This window comes from Stegostoma tigrinum, chromosome 5 (genome assembly GCF_030684315.1).
Source record: "Stegostoma tigrinum isolate sSteTig4 chromosome 5, sSteTig4.hap1, whole genome shotgun sequence".
NCBI lineage: Eukaryota > Metazoa > Chordata > Chondrichthyes > Orectolobiformes > Stegostomatidae > Stegostoma > Stegostoma tigrinum.
The window spans coordinates 30,339,798-30,363,674 of NC_081358.1; the positions used below are offsets into that span (position 1 = coordinate 30,339,798).

Below are 23,877 nucleotides of genomic sequence, written 5' to 3' on the forward strand. Positions count from 1 at the left end.
CATCTTGCCCTCCAACAATTTATATTTCTGGAGTCTATACCTGGCATCACTCTTTGCCTTTGGTTAATATTAAGTAATGAAAAGGGATTCTTAATTAAATAATGTGTTACAGTGTCCTGCCAAGAAACATTTTTCTAAAGATTATATACAAAGTACTTGCGGAAATGTAATCAATGTATCTGCAGTAATGATTAATTATTTGCAGCAAAGTATTCTTTGTAATAGCCATAAATAGATCATTATGGCATTAATAATCTTTCATAAAATTGAAAAACTGACAGGCCTATTCCTCTTCTATGCAAAATCATTACATGTTCATGTCTAACTTGTAAGAAAATAAATGTTTTCTTGATCTTCTGGGCTGCCTTTGAGTATACCCAATGTGGTCAGAGCGCTTTGAAGTGATCCTTTTAACCCTTTTACAACATCCACTGTTCATTTGTAAATTGAACATTCTTTTTACTATTATTTCAAACTTTACAAGCATTAGGAACCCATAGTTGTCCAAATTTGTTGATAAATTCATAGATTGAGAGAATGATCCCACCTATGCATGAGTTGAAACATTGCTTCTTAATAAAACTGTGAAAAAGAGCCAACCAAGGATCAAAATATGAATTTTACACCATTCTTTTCAGATCAGGGTAACAATTTTGTTTGCTCAGATTAAAACGAGCAGTGGTCTGAAAGCTTGTGATTTCAAATAAACCTGTTGGACTATAACACCTGCACCTCCACAGATGATTAGAATCATAAAAACCAAAAGAACTGAGGATGCTGTAAATCAGGAACAAAAACAGTAGTTGCTGGAAAAGGTCAGCAGGTCTGGCAGTATCTGTGAAGAAAAAAATCAGAGTTAACGTTTCAGGGCTGATGGCTCTTCTTCAGCATTGAGGTTTTGAGGAAGGGTCACTGGATACAAAACGTTAACTCTGATTTTACTTCGCAGATGCTGCCAGACTTGATTAGAATCATCACTGGTTTCAATTGTCAACAAGATTGGCACAATGGTTCAGTGGTTAGCACTGCTGCCTCAGTGCTTAGGGCCCGGGTTTGATTCCACCCTCAGGTGACTGCCTATGTAGCGTTTGCATTATCCCCAAGTGTCTGCCTGGGTTTCCTCTGGGTGCTCCAGTTTCCTGCCACAGTCCAAAGATCTGCAGGCTGGGTGGATTGCCCATAGTGTCCAGGGATGTGCAGGTTAGGTGGATGAGCCATGGGAAGTGCAGAGTTACAGCGATTGGGTGGGTATGCTCTTCAGAGTGCCAGCATGGGCCAAATGGCCTGCTTCCACACTGTACGGACTGTATGAATTGTGACATTAAATGCATCTTCTCCACGATTGCACTGGAATTTGGTTTTCATTTGGCTATAGTTGGTGTATATGCCAATTTGCCAGTAGGCACAAACAAAATAATTTTTGTCATTAATAATCATTTTAGGGTATACTACTGTTCCATGCTACATCGTGACAAAGTCCGAACTGTTTGCTTGAAGATCCAATGGATCACATCCACCCCAAAGTCTTAGGAACTGTAACCAAATCAATCAGTTAAATGTTTATAGTAAGCGCAATCATTTCTCTCTCTCCTACTTTTGTCAGAACTATTAAACACTTAATATCAGGACAACTATCTAGGATTTTAACATCGTATTTTGGTGCTACACCCTTTTCAAATCTAATCTATTTTTCCAAAACTTAAGGCTTGGTTTAAATCAATAAATGTTTTAATACTGCTATTTGCTATGATTAATGACCTCTATTTATGTAGTTTCTCCCAACTCAAGGGGAACTGGAATTTACAGAAAACCATCAAATCTTTGTGCTGGCATCTAGCTCACCCAGAGAGGCATTTGCGGTGTTGTAGTAGTGTTCCTTCCTCTGGGCCAGGAGGCCGAGGTTTAGGTCCCACCTACTCCAAAGTTTTGTCATAACATGTCTGCAAAGGTTGATCAGAAATGTCCACCTGTAACTTAAGCTGACGTATAAGACAACTCCATAGGTTTTTCATAGATTCAATGTGTACGTTGATCCTACTTTTCAGCCATGATAAATCACCGTAATGGCAATCTCTGCTTTACGAGAATGATTGTCCTCATAGGAAATTCTCTGTTACTGGTCCTGGGTTCTCTGTGTCCTCTGTGATTGATGAGCCCAATCCTACAGCCGCAAATCTGACCAGAGGTTTGGCAGGTGTTTCTGAGAGGTTGACGTGGTCCTTGGTCTGGAGATCATTGGCAATCCTTTCTCCAGTTCCTTTCCCCTACTTCCTCTTCCCAATGGTGTTCTCAAAGAATTGTGTCCCTTCGTACAGGAGTTTCCTCCAAATCTGTTTCTTTTGAATGAGGGTCTCCCATACCGCATTCTCTACTCCCCTTTGGGCGGCACGGTGGCTCAGTGATTAACACTGCTGCCTCAAGGCACTAGGGACCTGGGTTCGAATCCACCCTCGGGTGACTGTCTGTGTGGAGTTTGCACATTCTTCCTGTGGCTGTGAGGGTTTCCTCTGGGTGCACCGGTTTCCTCCCACAGTCCAAAGATGCGCAGGCTAGATGGATTGGCCATATTCTTCAGCGATGTGCACATGAGGGGGTTGGGTCTGAGGAGGGATGCTCCAAAGGTTGGTGTGGCCTTGTCAGGCCAAAGGGCCTGTTTCCACACTGTAGGGATTCTATGTTGATTCATGGACATCCATGTTGCATTTGCTGGCGGAAGCCTTGAGGGAGTCTTTGAAATACTACCTTTGCCCACCTCTTATTCACATGCCTTCCTTCTTGAAGAATAAGATTTGCTTTGGTAGTTGGAACTTGGGTATTATTCTCACAGTAGTCAGCCTCAGTGTCTTTGCCAACAAATACAGCCCCACATTTCTGAAGAAGGGTCCCGACTCCTCTGGTGCCACCTGGCCTGCTGTATTCCTCCGGCTCTACACTGTGTTATCTCTGATTCCAGCATCAGCAGTCCCGACTCTCTCTTAAATATAAGTTCTACTTATTTCATAACTGGGCACAAGTCATCAAGCAGGTGATGTAGGTAATGATGCTGGTGAGACCTTGTCTGGCGTACAGTGTCCAATTCAGGTCACCTGATATAGGAAGGATATTATTAAACTGGTGAGGGTTCAGAAAAGATTTAGCAGGATGTTAAAGGGAATGAAGGGTTTGAGATTTTAAAATAGACTAGAAAGACTGGGACATTTTCCGCAGCAGCATAAGATGATGAAGGGTGACTTTACTGAGGTTTATAAAATCATGAGGGGCATAGACAAGATGAATGACAAGGGTCTTTTCCCTAGGGTGGGGAGTTCAAATCTAGGGGCCATATTTTTAAGTGAGAGGAGAAAAATTTATAAAGGACATGAGGGGCAACTTTTTTACCCAGACTGCAGTTCATGTGTGGAATGAACTGCCAAAGAATGTTTGGGTGCAGGTACAGTTCCAACATTTAAAAGACATTTGGATGAGTACATAAATAGGAAGGGTTTGGAGGGATTTGGGCCAAATGCAGGACTGGTTTTGTCTGGGAACACGGTCAGCGAGAACTGGTTTGACTGGAGGGTCTGTTTCTATGACTCTGTGACTCTATGAGTGGGAATCTAAGATATGCCCACAAAAATCAGACACTGCACAGCAAGCAACTAAGAGAAATGAGTCTGTTTGAAAAACTAGAGAAGCACAATGCTGCTTTCAAGTTAAAGTTGTAGCCCTTGCTAATTTATCAAATAACTAAGCTTTAGTGAAGGAAAATAACTGTGATTTCTTTGGAATTACTCAATAAGTTATCCGAAAATTATTGAATAATTTTTTTTTCTGACAGCGTAATAGTTTTGGTATCCAGCTAATGAAATGTGGGTTGTATTATGAGCGAAGCATTTCTGGTTAATGCCTCACCCATTCGAAACATGTTGTTTCCACAGTAGACCAGGCACACACATTCTAAATTGCCTATAATGTAATTAGGGAAGAACTCATTGTCTTTGAGTTGGCTATGAGTATGAAATAATTAATAATTAAGCTTAGTAATTGGTCACTTGATGACAGGCATCATGAATTTCTATTAATCTACTTACTGAGGATTTCTTGAAATTTCAATAACAGCGCTGATGACTTCACATTATTTCATAAAGAATGGATCTGAGTATTAAAAAATCAATTGCCATATTCATTATCAGACAGATATAGAATGGAGAAAAGAGACAAGGAGTAAAATGTACTTACAGAGAGACAATCTGAGAAAAAGGGTCACAAATAAGTGGCTATGTAAGAGAATTTATGAGGGCGTAGAGAGCAAGGTTTATCATGAAACACCTCTGTCTGAAAAATACTTCCAAGATATTTTACTCAGTGCTCCTCCTATTCTGTCCACTTTCACAGTGATCATTTCCAACATAATTTTTGCACAGAATTTAAAATGTAAATTCCCGACGGGAGAAACGTCCTGGGAATTATCAAGACCCCAGCAAATACACAGATAATTACAATTCAAAAGGCAGCTTGTTTTCACTGAATAAAATCAGAATGACAAGGGTGAGAATCACAAAATGTCAGATGGCCTTATTTAGGTCATTCAAATGGTTTCCATTTGTTAATCTGTGTTTCCACCTAAGTACAAGCCATTTGTGTCATGTCACCATGGAGATGTCCAACAGGTTTGTGATTCTTTCTGCTTGTTCTGACGGCGGTGAGTACTGCAGGGTGGCTCAGCCGATTAACCGTGGCACCATGGTGTAAATCATTCAGCTGGTCGAGGTGGGGGGCAGCGAAAAGGACAGCAGTGATAGAATGGTGATGAGGATAACACTGGTCAGTGCAACCAAGAGACTGAGGTTGTGTCACCTACCTGGTGCCTGGGTTCAGGACAGATGCTCAAAGCGAGACCAGGAACTTGGAGCAGTAGGAGAATGATCCAGTTGTTGTGTCCCCGTGTAGGTACTGATGACGAGGAAAGAGGTTCTGCTTACAAAATATGAGTGGTGGGCACCAAATTGAAGAGCAGAGCCTTGAGAGTAATTGTGCCAAGTGTCTATTGGCTCATAGTCCGTAAGATTATGGGCGGCACGGTGGCTCAGTGGTTAGCACTGCAGCTGCACAGCACCAGGGACCTGGGTTCAATTCCAGCCTCGGGCAACTGTCTGTGTGGAGTTTGCACATTCTCCCCGTGTCTGCGTGGGTTTCCTCCGGGTGCTCCGGTTTCCTCCCACAGTCCAAAGATGTGCAGGCTAGTTGGATCGGCCATGCTAAATTGCCCGTAATGTTCAGGGGTGTGTGAGTTACAGAGGGATGGGTCTGGGTGGGATGCTGCAAAGGGCGGTGTGGACTTGTTGGGCCGAAGGGCCTGTTTCCACACTGTTGGGAATCTAATTAGTAAAATGTACATATAGCTTAAAAACTGGTGTGGGAGATGTGAGTACTAGTTCGTGAGCCATTGGTATCACAATTGGGAAAAAGTGGAGGATGTATCTTTGAGACAGTGTACACCTGAACTATGCTGGGACCAGTGTTCTGACAAATTATATAATTAAGGAAGGAGAGAAGGCTTTAAATTAACCAATGAGGTGGAGGGGTCCAGTGCAGGTGGATGTAACCAATCAGACGGTAAAGATGAGTCAGGAGAGCAGAATAGTAAAATGGAGAATCAATGTCAGAGAATGACAAAGGGACGGAGGAAATCAACCCAAGAACACACCAAAGGACTAAAGAAAGTGTTTCAAAGATAACAAAAAAGAAACAAAATTAATGTTATTGTTTCTGAACATACATAGCGTTTGTAACCAATTAATCATTAATAGTGCATGTTGAAGTACATAAAATAATGGGGGAACCAACACCTTAAAAAGTTTCCATTAATTAGGGAAAGCTAGCATGGATTCATGACAGGCAGCTCATGTCTGACAAACCTCATTCAATTTTTCAAGAGGTGACTGAGGTAGCCAGCAGGGGAACTGCCATGGATATAGCTTATATGGACTTCCAGAAGGCTTTTGATAATCATATGTAACAGAATGTTGACCAAGGTAGACGCCCATGGAACTGAGGGAAGATTACTGACATGGCTGAGAAATTAGTTGAGTGGCAGGTGAGTGAAAGTGGGGATAACGGATGGGTACTCAAATTGGCTGGATGTGACCAGTGGGTGTCCCACAAGATCTGTGTTAGGGCCTCAATTATCCACATTATTTCTTTAAAGGCTTGAATAATGGCATAGAAATCACATTTGCTGATGACACAAAGTTAGGCATCATTGTAGATGGTGTAGATGACAGCATGAAATTACACAAGGATATTGACAGACTAAGTGAATGGGCAAAACTGTGGCAGATGGAAGCAAATGTAAGATTATCCATTTTGGACTGAAAAAGGATAGATCGGGGCACTTTCTAGATGGTATGAAGTTAGTGGATGTCCAAAGAAGCTTTGGGAGTTAGGTATATAGATCTTATAAGTAGCACAAAAAAGTGCAGAAAATAAGTAATAAAGCGAATGCAATGCTGACATTTATATCTAGATGGCTGCAGTACAAGGATGCAGACATTGTGCTGCAGTTGTACAAAACCGTGATTATATCCCACTTGGAATACTGTAAGCAAATCTGGGCACCACACCGTCAGAAGGATATATTGACCCTGGAGATATTTACAAGAATAACACTGGACTTTAGGGGTTAAATTATAAAGAGAGATTATACAAATTAGCCATGACTTTCCATATTAAGCAGATGTTCACCTGCACATCTGCCAATGTGGTATACTGTATCCACTGTACCCGGTGTGGCTTCCTCTACATTGGGGAAACCAAGCGGAGGCTTGAGGACCGCTTTGCAGAACACCTCCGCTCGGTTCACAATAAACAACTGCACCTCCCAGTCATGAACCATTTCAACTCCCCCTCCCATTCCTTAGACGACATGTCTATCATGGGCCTCCTGCAGTGCCACAATGATGCCACCCGAAGGTTGCAGGAACAGCAACTTATATTCTGCTTGGGAACCCTGCAGCCCAATGGTATCAATGTGGACTTCACCAGCTTCAAAATCTCCCCTTCCCCCACCTCATCCCAAAACCAGGCCAGTTCTTCCCCTCCCCCCACTGCATCACAAAACCAGCCCAGCTCATCCCCTCCCCCCATTGCATCCCAAAACCAGCCCAGCCTGTCTCTGCCTCCCTAACCCTGTTCTTCCTCTCACCCATCCCTTCCTCCCATCCCAAGCCGCACCTCCATTTCTTACCTATTAACCTCATCCCACCTCCTTGACCTGTCCGTCTTCCCTGGACTGACCTATCACCTCCCCACCTATACTCTCCTCTCCACTTATCTTCTTTTCTCTCCATCTTCGGTCCGCCTCCCCCTCTCTCCCTATTTATTCAAGAACCCTCACCCCATTCCCCCTCTCTGATGAAGGGTCTAGGCCCGAAACGTCAGCTTTTGTGCTCCTGAGATGCTGCTTGGCCTGCTGTGTTCACCCAGCTTCACACTTTATTATCTTGGATTCTCCAGCATCTGCAGTTCCCATTATCTCTGATACAAATTAGGCCTGTACTCTTTATAATTTAGAAGATTGAATGTTGATCTATTTCCACTGATTGGAGATTAGGGCCAGACTGTTCAGGAAAGTTGTTCAGAAGCAATTCTACGCATGAAGGGTGGTAGAGTTTTGGAACTTTCTTCCATACCATAAATGACAGTAGATGCTAGATCAGTTGTAAATTGTACATCAGCTATAGATAAATTTATGTTAAGCATATGTACTGAGGGATAGGGCCAAAGACAAGTATATGGAGTTGGCCACAGATCAATTGTGATCTTATTGCATGGTGGAACAGGCTCAAGGGGCTGAATGGCCTACTCCTGTCCCCATGATTTGATAGTCATTATGGAGACACAGCTGAATGATGGCAGGGAATAGCACTTGAAGATTGAACAATACACATCACTGAAGGAGGATTGGAAGTTAGATAAGGGTGAAGGCGTGGCATCCTTAACCAAGGATGGCACTGGTGCAGTACAGAGCACTTGGTTCGGGAGTTCAGGATGTAGCATTACTTTGGATGCAGAAAAGGAATAGCAAGGTTAAGTTGTCAACGAGCTCCTTATAAGTAACCACAATGCAGGGCAAAGTATGTGATGGTGGATTATAATTTAGTAATTTTGAAAAGAGGTACAATCAAGATAATTTCTTGTTGCCTGAAAAATGCAACAAGCATGGCTGGTGCATCATCATTTGTGATGGAAGCCGGTTCCCAGATTAGAATGTTTTTCTCAAGCGCACATCTTTTGAATTCATCATAGGTATCGTCACCCCCTGTTCTCTCTTTAAGGGGCAGAAAGGTGAGAAGATCTCTTTAGTTATCATATCCTTAATAGCCATGTGCACATTAACAATCAGCATGGCTGTATTGGCCATGTAGATAGACTAATTTAGTTGCAATGTGAAGAATCATAGTCCATCAGGTCCTGCTGCAGGTAGTGAAAGACATATTTGAAGAAAGTTCTTCTTTGTTCTTAAAGTCTTTGAATATAGGGACACAGTCATTGCTTCTAGAACAAAGAACATAGAACATTACAGCGCAGTACAGGCCCTTTGGCCCTCGATGTTGCGCCGACCTGTGAAAACAATCTGAAGCCCATCAAACCTACACTATTCCATTATCATTCATATGTTTATCCAATGATCATTTAAATGCCCTTAAACTTGGCGAGTCTACTACTGTTGCAGGCAAGGCATTCCACACCCTTACTACTCTCTGAGTAAAGAATTCATTTGGCTACTGGCTTAGAACAAAATGACTTATCAGTTTTCCAAATGGCCTGAAGCTCATCAACTTCCTTTACCTGAAGTATGTTGCTCAAGGGTGAGCTGCCGTTCAATTGACTATGCCTTGTCATGTTCAGAGACAATGGGAACTGCAGATGCTGGAGAATCCAAGATAACAAAGTGTGAAGTTGGATGAACGCAGCAGGCCAAGCAGCATCTCAGGAGAACAAAAGCTGACGTTTTGGGCCTAGGAAGGGTCTAGGCCTGAAATGTCAGCTTTTGTGCTCCTGAGATGCTGCTTGGCTTGCTGTGTTCATCCAGCTCCACACTTTGTTATCTCTGCCTCGTTGTGTGCTGTCTTTTCCAAACTACCCTTTTTACTTACTTGATATCTTTTGTGACATACATGGAAACAGTTTCAAACAGAAATTCATTTTCTCATTCCACATGGAAGATGAACATTTTTGGTTTCTTTTCAGTTGGCCCAGGTCCATCACTCATCATTACTGCCTCACCTTGTAGTTCGTCATGTCAGCTTCCTGTTGGTCACATTTTAGGTATGCCTCTGAGATATTCAGAATGACACTGGGTGCTATCGAGGGTGGAGGCACAGGAGGTCACTTGCAGCATTTCCCATAATGTTTCTTTGTGCTGTGCAAACCTGAAAGGTAAGATCACTGCAGTCCTACCAGACCATAGGGCTGCTCTTCCATTAGAGGAAGAGACAACCCATGGTGGTTTAACCTGACAGTCAGCATGTCTCTGGTGAGAGGAGAGGTTGAGAAGGAGAGTCCTTCATTGTAATCTCACCTAGTGCAGGAATTGAGCCTATGTTGCTGGTTTCACTCTGCATCATAAACCAGCCACCCTGCCAACTGAGCTGACTAATTCGCACAGCCTTCCTATCCTGTTTCCCCATGAGAAAGAGCTGCAGGATAAAACACTGTAGGTCGATAGTGAATGGGAGGAGAAGCAGGACTAGCTGAGCTGTGAGTCCACATGGATATGATGGACTGAACAGCTTCCTATATTTCTAGTGTTCCAATATATTGTCCTCACACATTAATCCTTAGTATATTTCTTGTTTATTTCTCTGCAATGCCACCTCAGAACTTACATTATTCTGCAGCATTAATCTATTTGGACCAAACTGAAAAATGATACAACAAGCTACAAATCAATGAAAGTCATGCAGTTTTCTCAAGTTTCTGGAAGAGGAGGTCATGCAGTAGTACAGTGATCCATATGCATGGGGTGACAGAATATGATCATTTGGCTAGATTGATTGCCAGAGACTCTGCAAACCTGCCAATTAATCCTTATCTACACGTTGGAGACCATGTTGTTTGAGAAAATTTGGAGAGTCACCTCCCTAACACTAAAGGAAGGACCACCATGAAATCTTGTATCTCGGAGAACCACTGAGACATTGAAGAGTAATTAGAATAAATTCCAGAGGACTGTGATCGATGCAGGGAAAAAGTGAATTGATTTTCAAGATTTTCTTAAGGTAGGAGAACTCTTGACAGGGAAGTGAGTTCACAGCACAAGTTTATATAAAATAATGCTATATCACAGTGCTTGCTTTCTTTAATTTCTCTTCATGTTGACAATAAAGCTTTTTTAAAATAAAAGCCTGAAATCTCATGCTGTAGTTCTACCCATTAATTGTTGGGTGTTCAGACATTTTCTTTAAATATTAAATATCTGTGACAGAGTTGTAACAATCTGTTTCTCCTCACCAATGCAACCAATTGCTTTCATAATAACTAGAACAGAAGTGTTAATTTTGCCAAGAGAATTTTTGCCCTTTCAGAGGCAGGCAGCAAATCAAATTTTCCATTCTGCTCTACTGAGCAAAATCATAATAATTTACAAAAAGTGGACCACAGCAATATTGTAGGATCATCGACTGTAATTTCATATATTTAAAACATACATTGCTTCAACCAACTACAGTTTGAAAGCCTCAGAGCTAATTTGATATGTGCAACTTGGCGTTGTGAAACTATACGATAAATGGTGCGGTAGTAAACAGAACCGAATCAAGTCCCACATGGGGGCTCAGCTGGTGAGTCCGTTGCTTTTTGTGGAACAAATTTAAGAAGAAACAACTCAGATTCTTCAAACTCATTAGGATAAACCATTACATTTTGTCTGAAGGGATAAGTGATCTGCCAACACAATGCAAAATTTTGAATTTCAAAATATCTTGAAAAGCAGGACATTTTTCATTCAGTATACCTGTTTCCTCATCATGTCAGTAGCCTGCATTATGTACCGTGGAGGTAGTCCATGGCTTCTTGCAAGAACAATTGCTTGTTCTAAAGTGACACTTAGTGTACATCTGCAAGAGAAGAGATATATTAAGTCAAAGGTTCATTTGATGCATTTTCAGACAATTAGTTAGAAATGTTTTTACAATATTAGCAAACTACAGTTCTTCAGAGATTGCAATCTTAAAAAGGTATTCTGGAATTTGGAGTTCTTTCTCGTTTTTAAAATAATTTCTTTGCCATACTGAAATCACAATCACTGTGTAGAATATGTTCACCTTCAACTGGAAGAGTGTCAACCATTTTGTTGGACTTCTGAAGAACTGACTTGAATGTCCATTGCATTTAGCAGACATGTACTTACTAGCGAGTACCTTAAATGAAGACTATGGTCTAGATTTTCCATTGAGATAATAATGATGCTTCACTGCTCACTTTTGAATAAGAGTAAATCAGACAGCAACCTCTTGTGACCACTCTTTTGCAGTTGTATATGGACAGTAGGAAGCTGCTGTCCAAGATGTCTGCTTCTTCAGAAGTTGCATTATAACAGTATCTCAACCCAGATACTCAGCACTTGAATATCTGTGGGGTTTGACATTAGGTCTTTCACCAAAAAATTGAACAATTGAGTATTGAACGCATCAAATAAAGCATTATAAGTAATTTTCCCTGTAACAGCATTCAATGATCATTAGTGTGGAACAAACTGTCTGATATTGAAAATTAATTTTAAGTGTGGAGTCTCACTCCTTCAAATTACAATTTATTATTGAAAATGTAAAATCTAACTTAAAATCTTAACTAAAATTCTCTTTTACTTTTACTATATTTCTGTCTCTCTAAAGCCCAGCTTCTTTTCCTCCTGCTTAGCTTTAGCACAGGTTTTGGCAATGCACGAAATTCTGGGTTCTAATTTATAACTCAGCAAAACCAATATTCAATAGTCTCTAAAAATGCTGCAGCAACTGTGGTGTGTGACTGATTTATGCCTTTTGATTCTGAAGAGCAGTACCTTTTTGCTGCTTGCTGACAGGCACTATTGCTTCATGAGGTCAGTGATAAAAATGCTGGCAAATGGTTGGACCTCAGCATGGGACCTGAGTTTGTGCAAACCCAGCATCACTTTAAAACTATTTCAGAGATAGTAGGGACTGCAGTTGCTGGAGAATCTAAGATAACAAGGTGTAGAGCTGGATGAACACAGCAGGCCAAGCAGCATCAGAGGAGCAGGAAGGCCGACACTTCAGGCCTAGACCCTTCTAGGCCCGAAAGGTCAGCTTTCCTGCTCCTTTGATGCTGCTTGGCCTGTTGTGTTCATCCAGCTCTACACCATCTTGTTTCACTTTAAAACTAGCCTGCAGTGGTAAAGCTAGACTGTGATCTTTAAAAGGGGAGGTGCTTGAAGTAGGTGCTGGAACTGGTTGTGAAAGAGATGGCATGGTGGCTCAGTGGTTAGCTCTGTCACCTCACAGCACCAAGGACCTGAGTTCAATTGCAGCCTCAGGCAATTGTCTGTGTGGAGTTTATACATTCTCCTTGTGTCTGTATGGGTTTCCTCTAGGTGCTGTGATTTCCTCCCACTCTCTAAGGATGTGCAGGTTGGGTGGATTGGCCATACTAAATTGCCCATAGCACCCAGGGATGTGCAGGTTGGGTGGACTGGTCATGGGAAATACTGGGTTACAGGGATAGGGTAGGGTGATGGTTCTGGATGGGATGGTCTTTGGAGAGTCAGTGAGAACCTGATGGGCCAAATGGCCTGCTTCCACACTGTAGGGATTCTATGATAATTTGTGCAGGAAGAGGAGTGAATTATGGCACAACAGTGGACAGAGGGCATGGTCCAAGTTTCTCTTGGAGGTTTCATAGGATGTCTTGTGGAGGAAGTCGAGAGAAGCGGTGTAATCTGTTCACAGAGATCCAGGAGGCCCATCAAACAAACTTTGCTGAGGCATTGATTAAATATTGCAGTCAAAGACAGGAGTTAAGCCTTGACAACTGAATGGAATATTGGAAAAATGTCCAATAACCTCACTAATTGTGAAAATCGGTGAATGATCATTATGAGAGTCACTACAAAGATAAAGGGCATCATTGCAACATTTCCGAGACTGTATGGCCAATAGAAGCTATGAATTCATTGACAATTCTACCTATAGTTTGGACCAACTCAAAGATTACAGCTTTGAAGCATTGTGAAATCAGTAAGGCAATGATGAAGCAATCTATATGGGCTGACAAAGTTTACAGGCTCTCTGCTGTCTCACCTTTTGCACAGCAACCAATTCAACCAATCAGAGTAAGCCAAGCAGGAAGCTCTCAAACACACTGCCAGAAAATATTCAGCTTTCCACAACATTTACAAGGGATGCAAAGTACCAATGAAGGAGGCCGAAGTCAGAACAGATGGCTCAACATCACAGCAAGACACAATGGGACACAAATGTGTCACAAAAGATTCTTACCAAATTTTCTGGATGCACCATAGAAAGCTTTCATCATTCTTGCGTCACAGCTTGGTATGGCAACTGCTTTGCCCAAGACCACAAGAAATTACAGAGAGTTGTGAACACAACCCACTTCATTACACAAGACAATCTTCTATCCCATTGTCTCCATCTATGTGTCTCACAGCCTTGTGAACACAGCCATCATAATCAAAGACCTCTCCCTCACTGACTATAATCTCGTCCAACCTCCTCTATTGTGCAGAAGATGACAAAAGTTCAACACATGTACTAACAGATTCAAGAACAGCTTCTTCCTCACAGCTATTAAACTTCTCAATGGGCCTCTCAAATTTTAAATTTAGTGTTGATCTCGATCTCTGTAGCCATAACATCTGTTTTGCTCACTCTATTATATTACCCCAATGCAGTTTGTATGGTATGATTTGCCTGTACTGCACACAAAAAAAACTTTTCCACTGTACCTAGGTTCACGTGACAATAATCAATCAAATCAAAATTGTAATAAAACAAAAATCTGCAGATGCTGGAAACCTGAAACAAAAGCTGAAATTACTGGAGAAACTCAGCAGATCTAGCAGCACCTGTACAGAGAAAGGCTCAGAACAGTTCTAAAGAAGAGAATTAGGTTGAAAACATTATTTCTCCACTGTGGGGCACAAGACAGGCACAGCATTCAAATGCTTAAATATCACAAACAACAAGCCTATAACATGACCAGCCACACTGCAATGAGCAGGCATTTCAGACAGTCAACTGCAGGATGCATTGGTCTACCTGAATCATTTATCAACACTCACTTTTAACTCCTCAAAAACATGGGAGATATATGCTGTGATCAAAAATTGTTGCAGACGTGACTGATAACATCCTTCCACCTCACATATTAAAAAGCGCATAGCTTTGGTTGGGGCAAACAATGGCTAACCCAGCTCACAGCCTTCAATGACATGGAGATTTTCTGTCCCTGGGAACCATCACATCTGAATATTGCTGCAACAAGTCACCATGGCCATTCCAGATATTTACTGCTGACACCATGGGAGTAGCGGTCGCAAGCCTAATGAAACACAGCTACAGTTACTACTCTTAGCATTGGAAAGACAATGGTGGAGGCAGCAAACTCCAAGAACCATCTTATCAGCTCTTTGCCTGACCTAATATTATTCTTTCCACACAGACCTTGACAGGATTGGAAGTTTCAAATGGCAATGCAGTAAAACATATATGTGCAAATGTTATTCCTAACTTCAGTCAGCCACATAAACGGAATGCCCTTAGCCAGAATAACGTGGATAAAATGGTTACAATGGAAAGAAAGGTCATAACCTATAAGTCCACAATACATTCTAGAAAAACATTTGAGGCAATATGTGAAAAGTGGAGAGTTATTCACATCAATATCAAACTATCCCAAGTCTAGTAGCAAGGTAGAACCAATGTTACATTCTGTAAACTCATTAATTATACAATATCAGTAGACTAAACAAAATGTTCACATCTCGATGCTACAGCTTAGGGTAACACTGTTCAGGGCAGTGCGCAGAATTAATGTTTGGCAGGTGAGAGCAAACAAACATTCCCAGTCTTCATTTTCTGACACTTTCAGGAGTACAAGATTCTTAATGAAAAACAGGGGAAGGCGAAGGATGCAAGAGCAGAAATTGCTGGAGAAATGCAACAGGTCTGGCAGCATCTGTGGGGAGGGAGCAGAGTTAAGGTTTCAAGTCCAGTGACACTCCCTCATGAAGGTCCGGCATGCAAAATTACCCAGCTTAAATGTTGGACAAATCATATGAATGGAGTAGCCATCTGATCAAAAACAGCAATCAAACACAATCAATACAATCTGTCCAGAACCATGTTCCTGTCAAATATGAACAACTATTGGATGATATTGTGAATGAAGTGATGCTAAATCAAGGAAGAACCAGAACAATAAACATAATTCTATACGAGTAAAACATATTCTAAGACATGATTCAATCACAATGTTCCTACAAACAACCAATGACTATCTCAAACCAACTTAACCACGTCTGGCTGTATAAACAAATTGCCTTTCAAAGACTCGTTAGTATATCACTGACTGTTTTTCCATTTAAATATATGGGTATTCTTTTAATGTGATGTAAATAGTTCTGTTAATACTTCAATTTTATTAATTAGTTAAGGGTAGATTCTTAATTTAGAAGAAAGGGGTATGTTGAGGGTAATGATGAACTGCTGCTAGTTACCAGGAAGGAAATAATACACATTCCTCGTATAACCATGAAGTAGAAGACTGCAGCAGTCCTAACGTAATCTACCAGAAATTTTACATATATGGTTTATTCTTAAACAGAAAAAAAACTGAATGAGTTAACCATCCTTTGTGTATGTTTATGCAATGTAGAAAGCACAACAGATATGTCATAAACCAGCAGGACATTTAGTTGGAGTGCATAATCTAAGATCCAATGTTGGGAAAGTGATGTGCATACACTTATGGAATCTTGCAGTATGTAGAACCCGACAATCTCTATCAGCCAGTATAAAATTATGCTGACTGTCTGTCTCTGGCAGAGGAGAATGTAACATGCTCAGCTCTTTGAAAGCAGAGCCAAAGTGACCTCCCTTTTGCAACAGCGGATAGCAAATTAGTTAATGTTGCAGATCCTACTTGTTTTAGCCTGGGAGAAGTTAAATGCATAACAGATCATGACCCTGGTCACTTTCCCAGCTTTTGCAATGATATTTTCACCACCTGGTCAGGTTGAAGCTATGGCTGTAGCAGTAACAGATTTCAGTAAGGATGTCCTTACCAAAGGCCAGCCATCTTATCCAATGTCCCCTTGTAAGGTTTGAGTTGGAGAATTTCTCCCTGACCACTCTACAATGATAGTTTCTCAGCCAGAGGCCATTTCTCCCTATCCTTCTCCTCCTCCCTCTTCCATCAACATTTCCTGCACTGCACTTCCTCTGCTTAGCCTCCAAGTCAGGTTGTAGTCCAAGGTGAATGCAATCAACTACACCCATGTCCAGAGCAGATGATTTGTTAAAAATCCTTGAAGTCAGGATTGAACTTGAATCCTTGAACTCTCCGTAGACTGTAACATTTTGCAATAACCCCAGAAACCGCAAAAGAGTTGTAAAACCATAGCAATATGCAGTATAAATCAGTCTAGTAACTAGCCTGAAGGTAGATGATACTTCCCCACAATTAGCACCAGTGGGAGGCCTTCCTGTGGCTAAATACGTGTGCAGTCGAGCAGCTTTCAGAAATGATATCAGCGGGAGTACTGAGCTCTAAAGTAAGTGTTCATGTTAAATAAAGCCTGAATGTTGATCAATAGCACAATCAGTTCCTTCTACATACTTACAATGATTGTTTCCTGAGAACTTGCTAATGACGTCATCAAATTGACATCCAGTACAAGTCACATGTGAATCGTAAATGCTCATGGTAGGTGCATTTTGAGACAAAACAGCCCTCCATGTGCTGAAAGTCGAAAAGGAACAGAAGGTTTCAGTCTGCATGGATGACTGCAGAGTCTTCAATCTGATTGATTAAATATGCCTGCCCTGTATATACTGGTCGAAGGTCCCCAGCAACTAATTTAAGATAAGTACCAAAAGAACTGCGGGCACTGTAAATTAGAGACGCTGGAAAAGCTCAGCAGGTCTGGCAGCATCTGTTGACAGAAATCAGAGTTAACGGTTTGGGTGGAGTGACCCTTCCTCCGAACTGATGATAGCGAGGAAATTGTTGGTTTATGCAGAAGATAGTGTGGGGAGGTGATAAGGAGTGAACGATAGGGAGAGAACAGTTGGACAGACAAGGGAGTGGATAATGATCAGGCTAGGAGGGTGACTAGTTGTTATTGGGGACTGTTTGTGGCTAACATTGAGTGAAGTGTATTAGCAGACTATGTGAAAACAAGGATAATGGGAACTGCAGATGCTGGAGAATCTGAGATAACAAAGTGTAGAGCTGGATGAACACAGCAGGCCAAGCAGCATCTATGGAGCAGAAAAGCTGATGTCTCGGGCCAGAAATGGGGGAAGGGGAGAGTGTTCTGAAATAAATAGGGAGAGAGGAGGAGGTGGATCGAAGATGGATAGAGGAGAAGACAGGTGGAGAGGAGACAGACAAGTTAAAGAGGCGGGGATGGAGCCAGTAGAGGTGAATGTAGGTGGGGAGGTAGGGAGGGGATAAGTCAGTCTGGGGAAGACGGACAGGTCAAGGGGGTGGGATGAGGTTAGTAGGTAGGGAATGGAGGTGCAGCTTGAGGTGGGGATAGTGACAGGAAGAACAGGTTAGGGAGGCGGGGACGAGCTGGGCTGGTTTTGGGATGCAGTGGGGGGAGGGGAGATTTTGAAGCTTGTGAAATCCACATTGATAACACTGGGCTGCAGGGTTCCCAAGCGGAATATGAATTGCTATTTCTGCAACCTTCGAGTGGCATCGTTGTGGCACTGCAGGAGGCCCATGATGCACATGTCGTATAAGGAATGGGACGAGCAGTTAAAATGGTTCGCGACTGGGAGGTGCAGTTGTTTATTGCGAACCGAACAGAGGTGTTCTGAAAAGCGGTCCTCAAGCCTCCACTTGGTTTCCCCAATGTAGAGGTAGCGACAACGGGTACAGTGGATACAGTATACCACATTGGCAGATGTGCAGGTGAACATCTGCTTGATGTGGCAAGTCTTCTTGGGGCCTGGGATACGGGTGAGGGAGGAGGTGTGGCGGCAGGTGTAGCATTTCCTGCGGTTGCAGGGGAAGGTGCCGGGTGTGGTGGGGTTGGAGGGGAGTATGGAGCAGACAAAGGAGTCACAGAGACAGTGATCCCTCTGGAAAGAGGACAAGGGTGGGGAGGGAAAAATGTCTTGGGTGGTGGGGTCGGATTGCAGATGGCAGAAGTGTCGGAGGATGATGCGTTGGATCCGGAGGTTGGTGGGGTGATATGCGAGGACGAGGGGGATTCTCTTTTGGTGGTTATTGCGGGGATGGGGTGAGGGGGATGAGTTGCAGGAAATGCGGGAGACACGGTTGAGGGCGTTCTCGACCACTGCAGGGGGAAGTTGCAGTCCTTGAAGAACGAGGACAGCTGGGATGTACAGGAGTGGAATGCCTCATCCTAGGAGCAGATGTGACGGAGGTGAAGGAATTGGGAATAAGGGATGGCATTTTTGCAGGAAGGTGGGTGGGAGGAGGTGTATCCTAGGTAGCTGTGGGAGTCGGTGGGCTTGAAATGGATATCAGTTTCCAGTTGGTTGCCTTAGATGGAGACAGAGAGGTCCAGGAAGGTGAGAGATGTGTTGGAGATGGTCCAAGTGAACTTGAGTTTGGGGTGGAAGGTGTTGGTGAAGTGGATGAACTGTTTGAGCTCCTGGTGAAGTGGATCTTTGTTATCCCAGACATTTCATCTTTTTCAGCTGAATAACAGCTTGGAGAACAACGTTCTCTGTCACATTCCCATGGGCAATGCTTCACCTAGAGTTGACTGGCTTGAATTTACAAACCTCAAGAGATTATTTGTTTTCTAGTGCATTCTTCTTGGCAATACCTCAACCAATCATGCTCTACCTGCTAATCAATCAGCACCTCTTTTCTAATCCAGCATAAATTGACCTCCTCTTTGAAATTTGGAAATCTCACACTTCTGTCCAAATGACTGGATGACAATGTCAGGACAACATATCCTTTTTTTAGCAATACGCAAGTTCTGCACAAAACAACAATCAATTAGACGAGACATACTTTTGGATGTCTGGAATAGTTAGACAGGGACCGCAAGACACAAAGCCGGGGCACACGTCTCTCAGTGATGCTGAGGTTTTGAGCCACCATGTGACTAAATGCAATGCTTTTTATTGGAAACTGGAAGTTTATCTCTCTAATGGTTCAACCGAACTAATGGTAGAGATGGGACGAAGCATTTTTATCTTCCAGAAAATTTAATGATATAGTCAATTCTTACCAAAGGGGATAAAATCCCCTCAGAATGATGCATACACCTAGTCACGGCACATTAAATTACCATGACCCATTCGCTGAAAGCTCAGCAATTTGGACTTGGTATTATTCAGATATCATATTGCAATTTCAATTTATTTTTCTTGTTTATAGCTTGAATTTAATTCAAGCTCATAATTTGTTACTTTTTCATCCCCTTGTTCTCATGAAGAAAATTTTATCATTTATCCTGGATTTAGCATAAGCCTTCCCCTCTCTTATCCTGTTTCTGAATAGTATGATGAACTATGTTGATCCATTATGATACATGTATGTTGCTGTATCATTTCCTTTGTTTGCAGTTGAGGTCAAAGAGCCACTTGGGGGTAACTAACCTAAGACCTTCAGTGCAATTTCTTCATAGAATAAGTACAGTCAACCAGGACAGACTGTGACCCACAGTATTTTTGATTACAGAGTTAATCATGGCATGTAGCGTCCATCTGATTCTGCGAACCTCTGATCTCAACAGATAAAACAGTTCTCTTTTACTAAATACAATGTCATCTTATTCCTGGCTAGGCCTCCTTCAACAGAAAATACTTACTCCAGATATCAGAAAGTTATGTCTTGTCTAGCTGATTGGCATAGAACTTGAATATTGCTTAAAAGAGACAGTCATCATGTTGCAGTTGTAGAAGACAACATTTTTCAAAAACAACGCGCATTTTTCTAACACCTTTTAAATTGTCCCACGTACTTAAACTTTGCATGTGGAAGGACACATTCCTACTCGCTGTCAATTTACTGCAGAATGGAAGCAAACTGCATGATATTACAGAACTTGAGTCTACTTGCCATATTCTGAGCTGAAGGAAGAATAACTCTCAGATTTCCTCCACAATCAGCATTTTGTCAGTAGCCCTATAATCAGAACTGACTGCCTTTCTTCCCTGCTGGAGATTTAGCAACTAAAAAAATCATGTGCCATTCTTAAAATGATTAGGAGTCACCCTGATGTAATGTATTTTAGATTACAACAGACCCACGTTGTATCACATTGAAATAGTTGATGAGATGCCACATCCCATTCTGGTTTGACAGTGAACTACACATCTTTAATACTTACAGCCTATGGCTACTGTTAAAATATTAAAATGTTTTTAAATTTTAAAGTTATCTACCTTGCCTGCAGTCAACATTTCTGACTTTGTGGTAATTGGAAGAAAATAAAGGGACTTCTAGATAAACAATCAACTCGGGATTTAGTCTCAGAGATAATGGGAACTGCAGATGCTGGAGAATCCAAGATAATAAAGTGTGAAGCTGGATGAACACAGCAGGTCAAGCAGCATCTCAGGAGCCTCTCTGATGAAGGGTCTAGGCCCGAAACGTCAGCTTTTGTGCTCCTGAGATGCTGCTGGGCCTGCTGTGTTCATCCAGCCTCACATTTCATTAACTCGGGATTTAGTGTAATCTGAGCGCATTGGATTCAACTGTGAAGACCAATGTGTCTTTTTGATGTCTGTACAATTTTAACGTTTAATGGACAGGATGTGTTATGTAAATCACAAATCAAACACAATGGCCTCACAAATAACTTTCCAGCATTCATTCCTGTTATACAAAGCTCTGTGCTGGTTGCACTTTTTAATCATAAAAGGTATCCCCTTGATAGATGTGTATTTTTCTACAATGTGAACTGAATGACATTGGCTAGATAGGTGCAGTAATTAACTTAGCCTGTCAGAAGACAAAATTTTAAATACTTCACTGGAATAGATAATTTACTTGTCTTTATGTCAAACATTGCCTTCAAATTTATGTCCAAGCACTGAGAACCGTATATATTAACTGATTATCTTACTTCAATATTTCACATTAATCGCATACTAATAAAGGATCTGTTGACAGAGAAACTATTCATATTTTGCTGCAAATATTTCACTCAGTCATGATTTTTCATTTTCATAGATATGACCTTCAAAATGTCTCAAGATTACACTATGATTGTTTATAAAGCATCACTGAATTATCTCATAATAAAGCTGTTTATAGTTAACTGGGATGTAATGAAATTTTTTATGTCATCTGTAAATTAAACTAACATACAAAATGAATGCATTGCTTTCATAGAGAAACAATCACATTTAGGATGAGTGAAAATCATTTATTACCCTTATAGTGGAGGGACTGTGCTTCACAACTGTACAAGAACCAGCACCTGAACTCCCCACCAAAGGGCATTGTGGGCCAACTCACAGGAGTTGGACTACAGTGGCTCACGAAGGCAGCTCACCACCACCTTCTCAAGAACAACTCAGGACAGACAATAAATAAAAAGTGGAAAACTGCAGATGCTGTAAATCAGAAACAAAAACAGAAATTGTTGGAAAAGCTCAACAAGTCCAGTGGTATCTGTGGAGAGAAATCAGAGTTAACATTTTGGATCAAGTGACCCTCCCTCAGAATCCCTCTAAGGAAGGGTCACTTGATCCGAACAAAAAGTTAACTCCAGCTGAGCTTTTCCAGCATTTTCTGTTTTTGTGACAGACAATAAATGAGGGCCGGCCAGCGACACCCACATCCCACAAATGAATCAATTAAATAAAATCTTATCTCCAAAACCACTTGATTGTTGGCATTTTGATTCTCTTAGGTTGGTATTATATCATAGCTACATATTCTGACTGTCAGCATTGGGAAAAACAGCATAAAGAACTGGGTGTTTTTTTATCTGTTCCTTTCTTGTGGCCCCAGACTGGATGGCAAAATTTATTTTACAATCTGGTGAGGAACATGTAACTCATTTATCTAAAACAAAGATGGCATGTGAGATCAAGGGATCTTACTAAGAGAGCAAAATGGCAAAATTCCACAATTTTGATCAAACAACTGAAAGGGTTAAACGAGGCGTAATCAGTTTTAGTTAGAAGTACTTTTAGTTACAAAAAAAGAACGTGGACAGCACTGGAGGATCACAAATGTACAGACACAGGAAAAAGTTAAGGATAGCTAGGCACATCGTCAGCAAGAGTAATGATGGTGTTGGGTGAATACAAAAAGTGCCTTATGTATGTACTGCGGGAAATAAGTAAAACTAACACTGGTACATCTGCTGAACAAACAGTTCTATATGAATCAGATTAAGAATTTGATATGTGACTGGGGTGTATAAAAGTTGAGAACTTGTAAGATTTTGCAGAATTTAGTCTTAGAATTTTAAGGCTGACTCTCCTTACATCTTCTTGAATAAACTGTATTTTTTGATGGATTGTCAAGGTGGGTGACAATGTGACAATCAACTTTACAATACAATATTAGAACAGTAATGCAATCTAGAATATGTGTACAATTTGTATTCTAACAACCAGAATTAACATGTGATAACTATGGGCTACAGACTGTAAGTGAACATCCCACAGTGCTTATCAGACAACAAATGTAGTGAAGGCAGATCCCACAGATTCGTCTTCAACTTCCTCCAGGGGTTAATGATATAGTGGGGGAGATAACTGCACAGAGGCTGGTACGCCATCACCAAGTCACCCTTATTTACTTGGGCACAGTACACTGGCTGTAGCCAGCCTACTCAGAGTCAGTCCCTGAACTGAGGAGATTCCGAATCCTTTGTTTATATTAGTCGCCAGGGTTCCCTGATTGGCCCAGGTCAGTGACCCCAATCAAGGATCTTACAGTCAATGAGATCGATCTGGTTCCAATCATTACTATGGGTCATAAAACCTCACTAAATTTCACAAAGTTTACAATTCTTCATTTTTGCCAATCTGGGCCTCGAAACTCCCTCACACGTGGCACTTTTATGTACTGTCTCAGCTACTGCTCCCATTCAATCTCTCTTCTTTCCTAGGTATATATTTGGCTAGATTCTGAAAACAATGCCCCGGTACTTATTCAAAGACAAGCCTAACTTTACATGAATAGCTAGTTTCAGCAAAATACAACAGCCTATCAGTCTTCCCTGAGCTCTAGCTGTGTTTAGTTATATCAATTAAAAACAGCTTTTGAATTCTTACTTTCAGCTGTACTGGACACGAAGTGGCAACCATTACTTCTTCACCTCAGGTAGCTTCCAGAACTTTCCAGGAGCCCTGACTCAAACACACAGCTGCCAACCAACTCTTTGAACTTCTTCCTGAGTTATAACAGTACGAAGTAATCTAACTACTTTCAATAGTTAAAAGAAACAAAATAAGACACGGAGTCACAGCCTTTCTCAGCTCCCTGCAAAGTTGAAATGCACTTTAGTGATCCTTCAACTGTTTGAATGATCTATTAAATACCTTGTATTTGTTCTGCCTTTAATTTTAGACCAAATTACTCATAACTAATATGTTTGAACAATCAGATGTAGTAATCTTGGAACCAAGTGTGCCCTAAATGTTGCACCCTTTGTTTTATTCACTCATGGAATGTGGG

General features: G+C 41.4%; 1 protein-coding gene across 3 annotated transcripts in view; it reads right to left on the minus strand.

Annotated features, from left to right (window-relative positions):
- The window catches only part of prex2 (phosphatidylinositol-3,4,5-trisphosphate-dependent Rac exchange factor 2), a 316,787-nt gene that overhangs the window by 17,308 nt on the left and 275,602 nt on the right, over positions 1–23,877 (minus strand). For all 3 annotated transcript variants that reach the window (XM_059645886.1, XM_048529759.2, XM_059645884.1), the window contains one exon: positions 10,997–11,099. In XM_059645886.1, the coding sequence (XP_059501869.1) occupies positions 10,997–11,099 (103 nt within the window). The remainder of the gene's footprint in view (positions 1–10,996; positions 11,100–23,877) is intronic.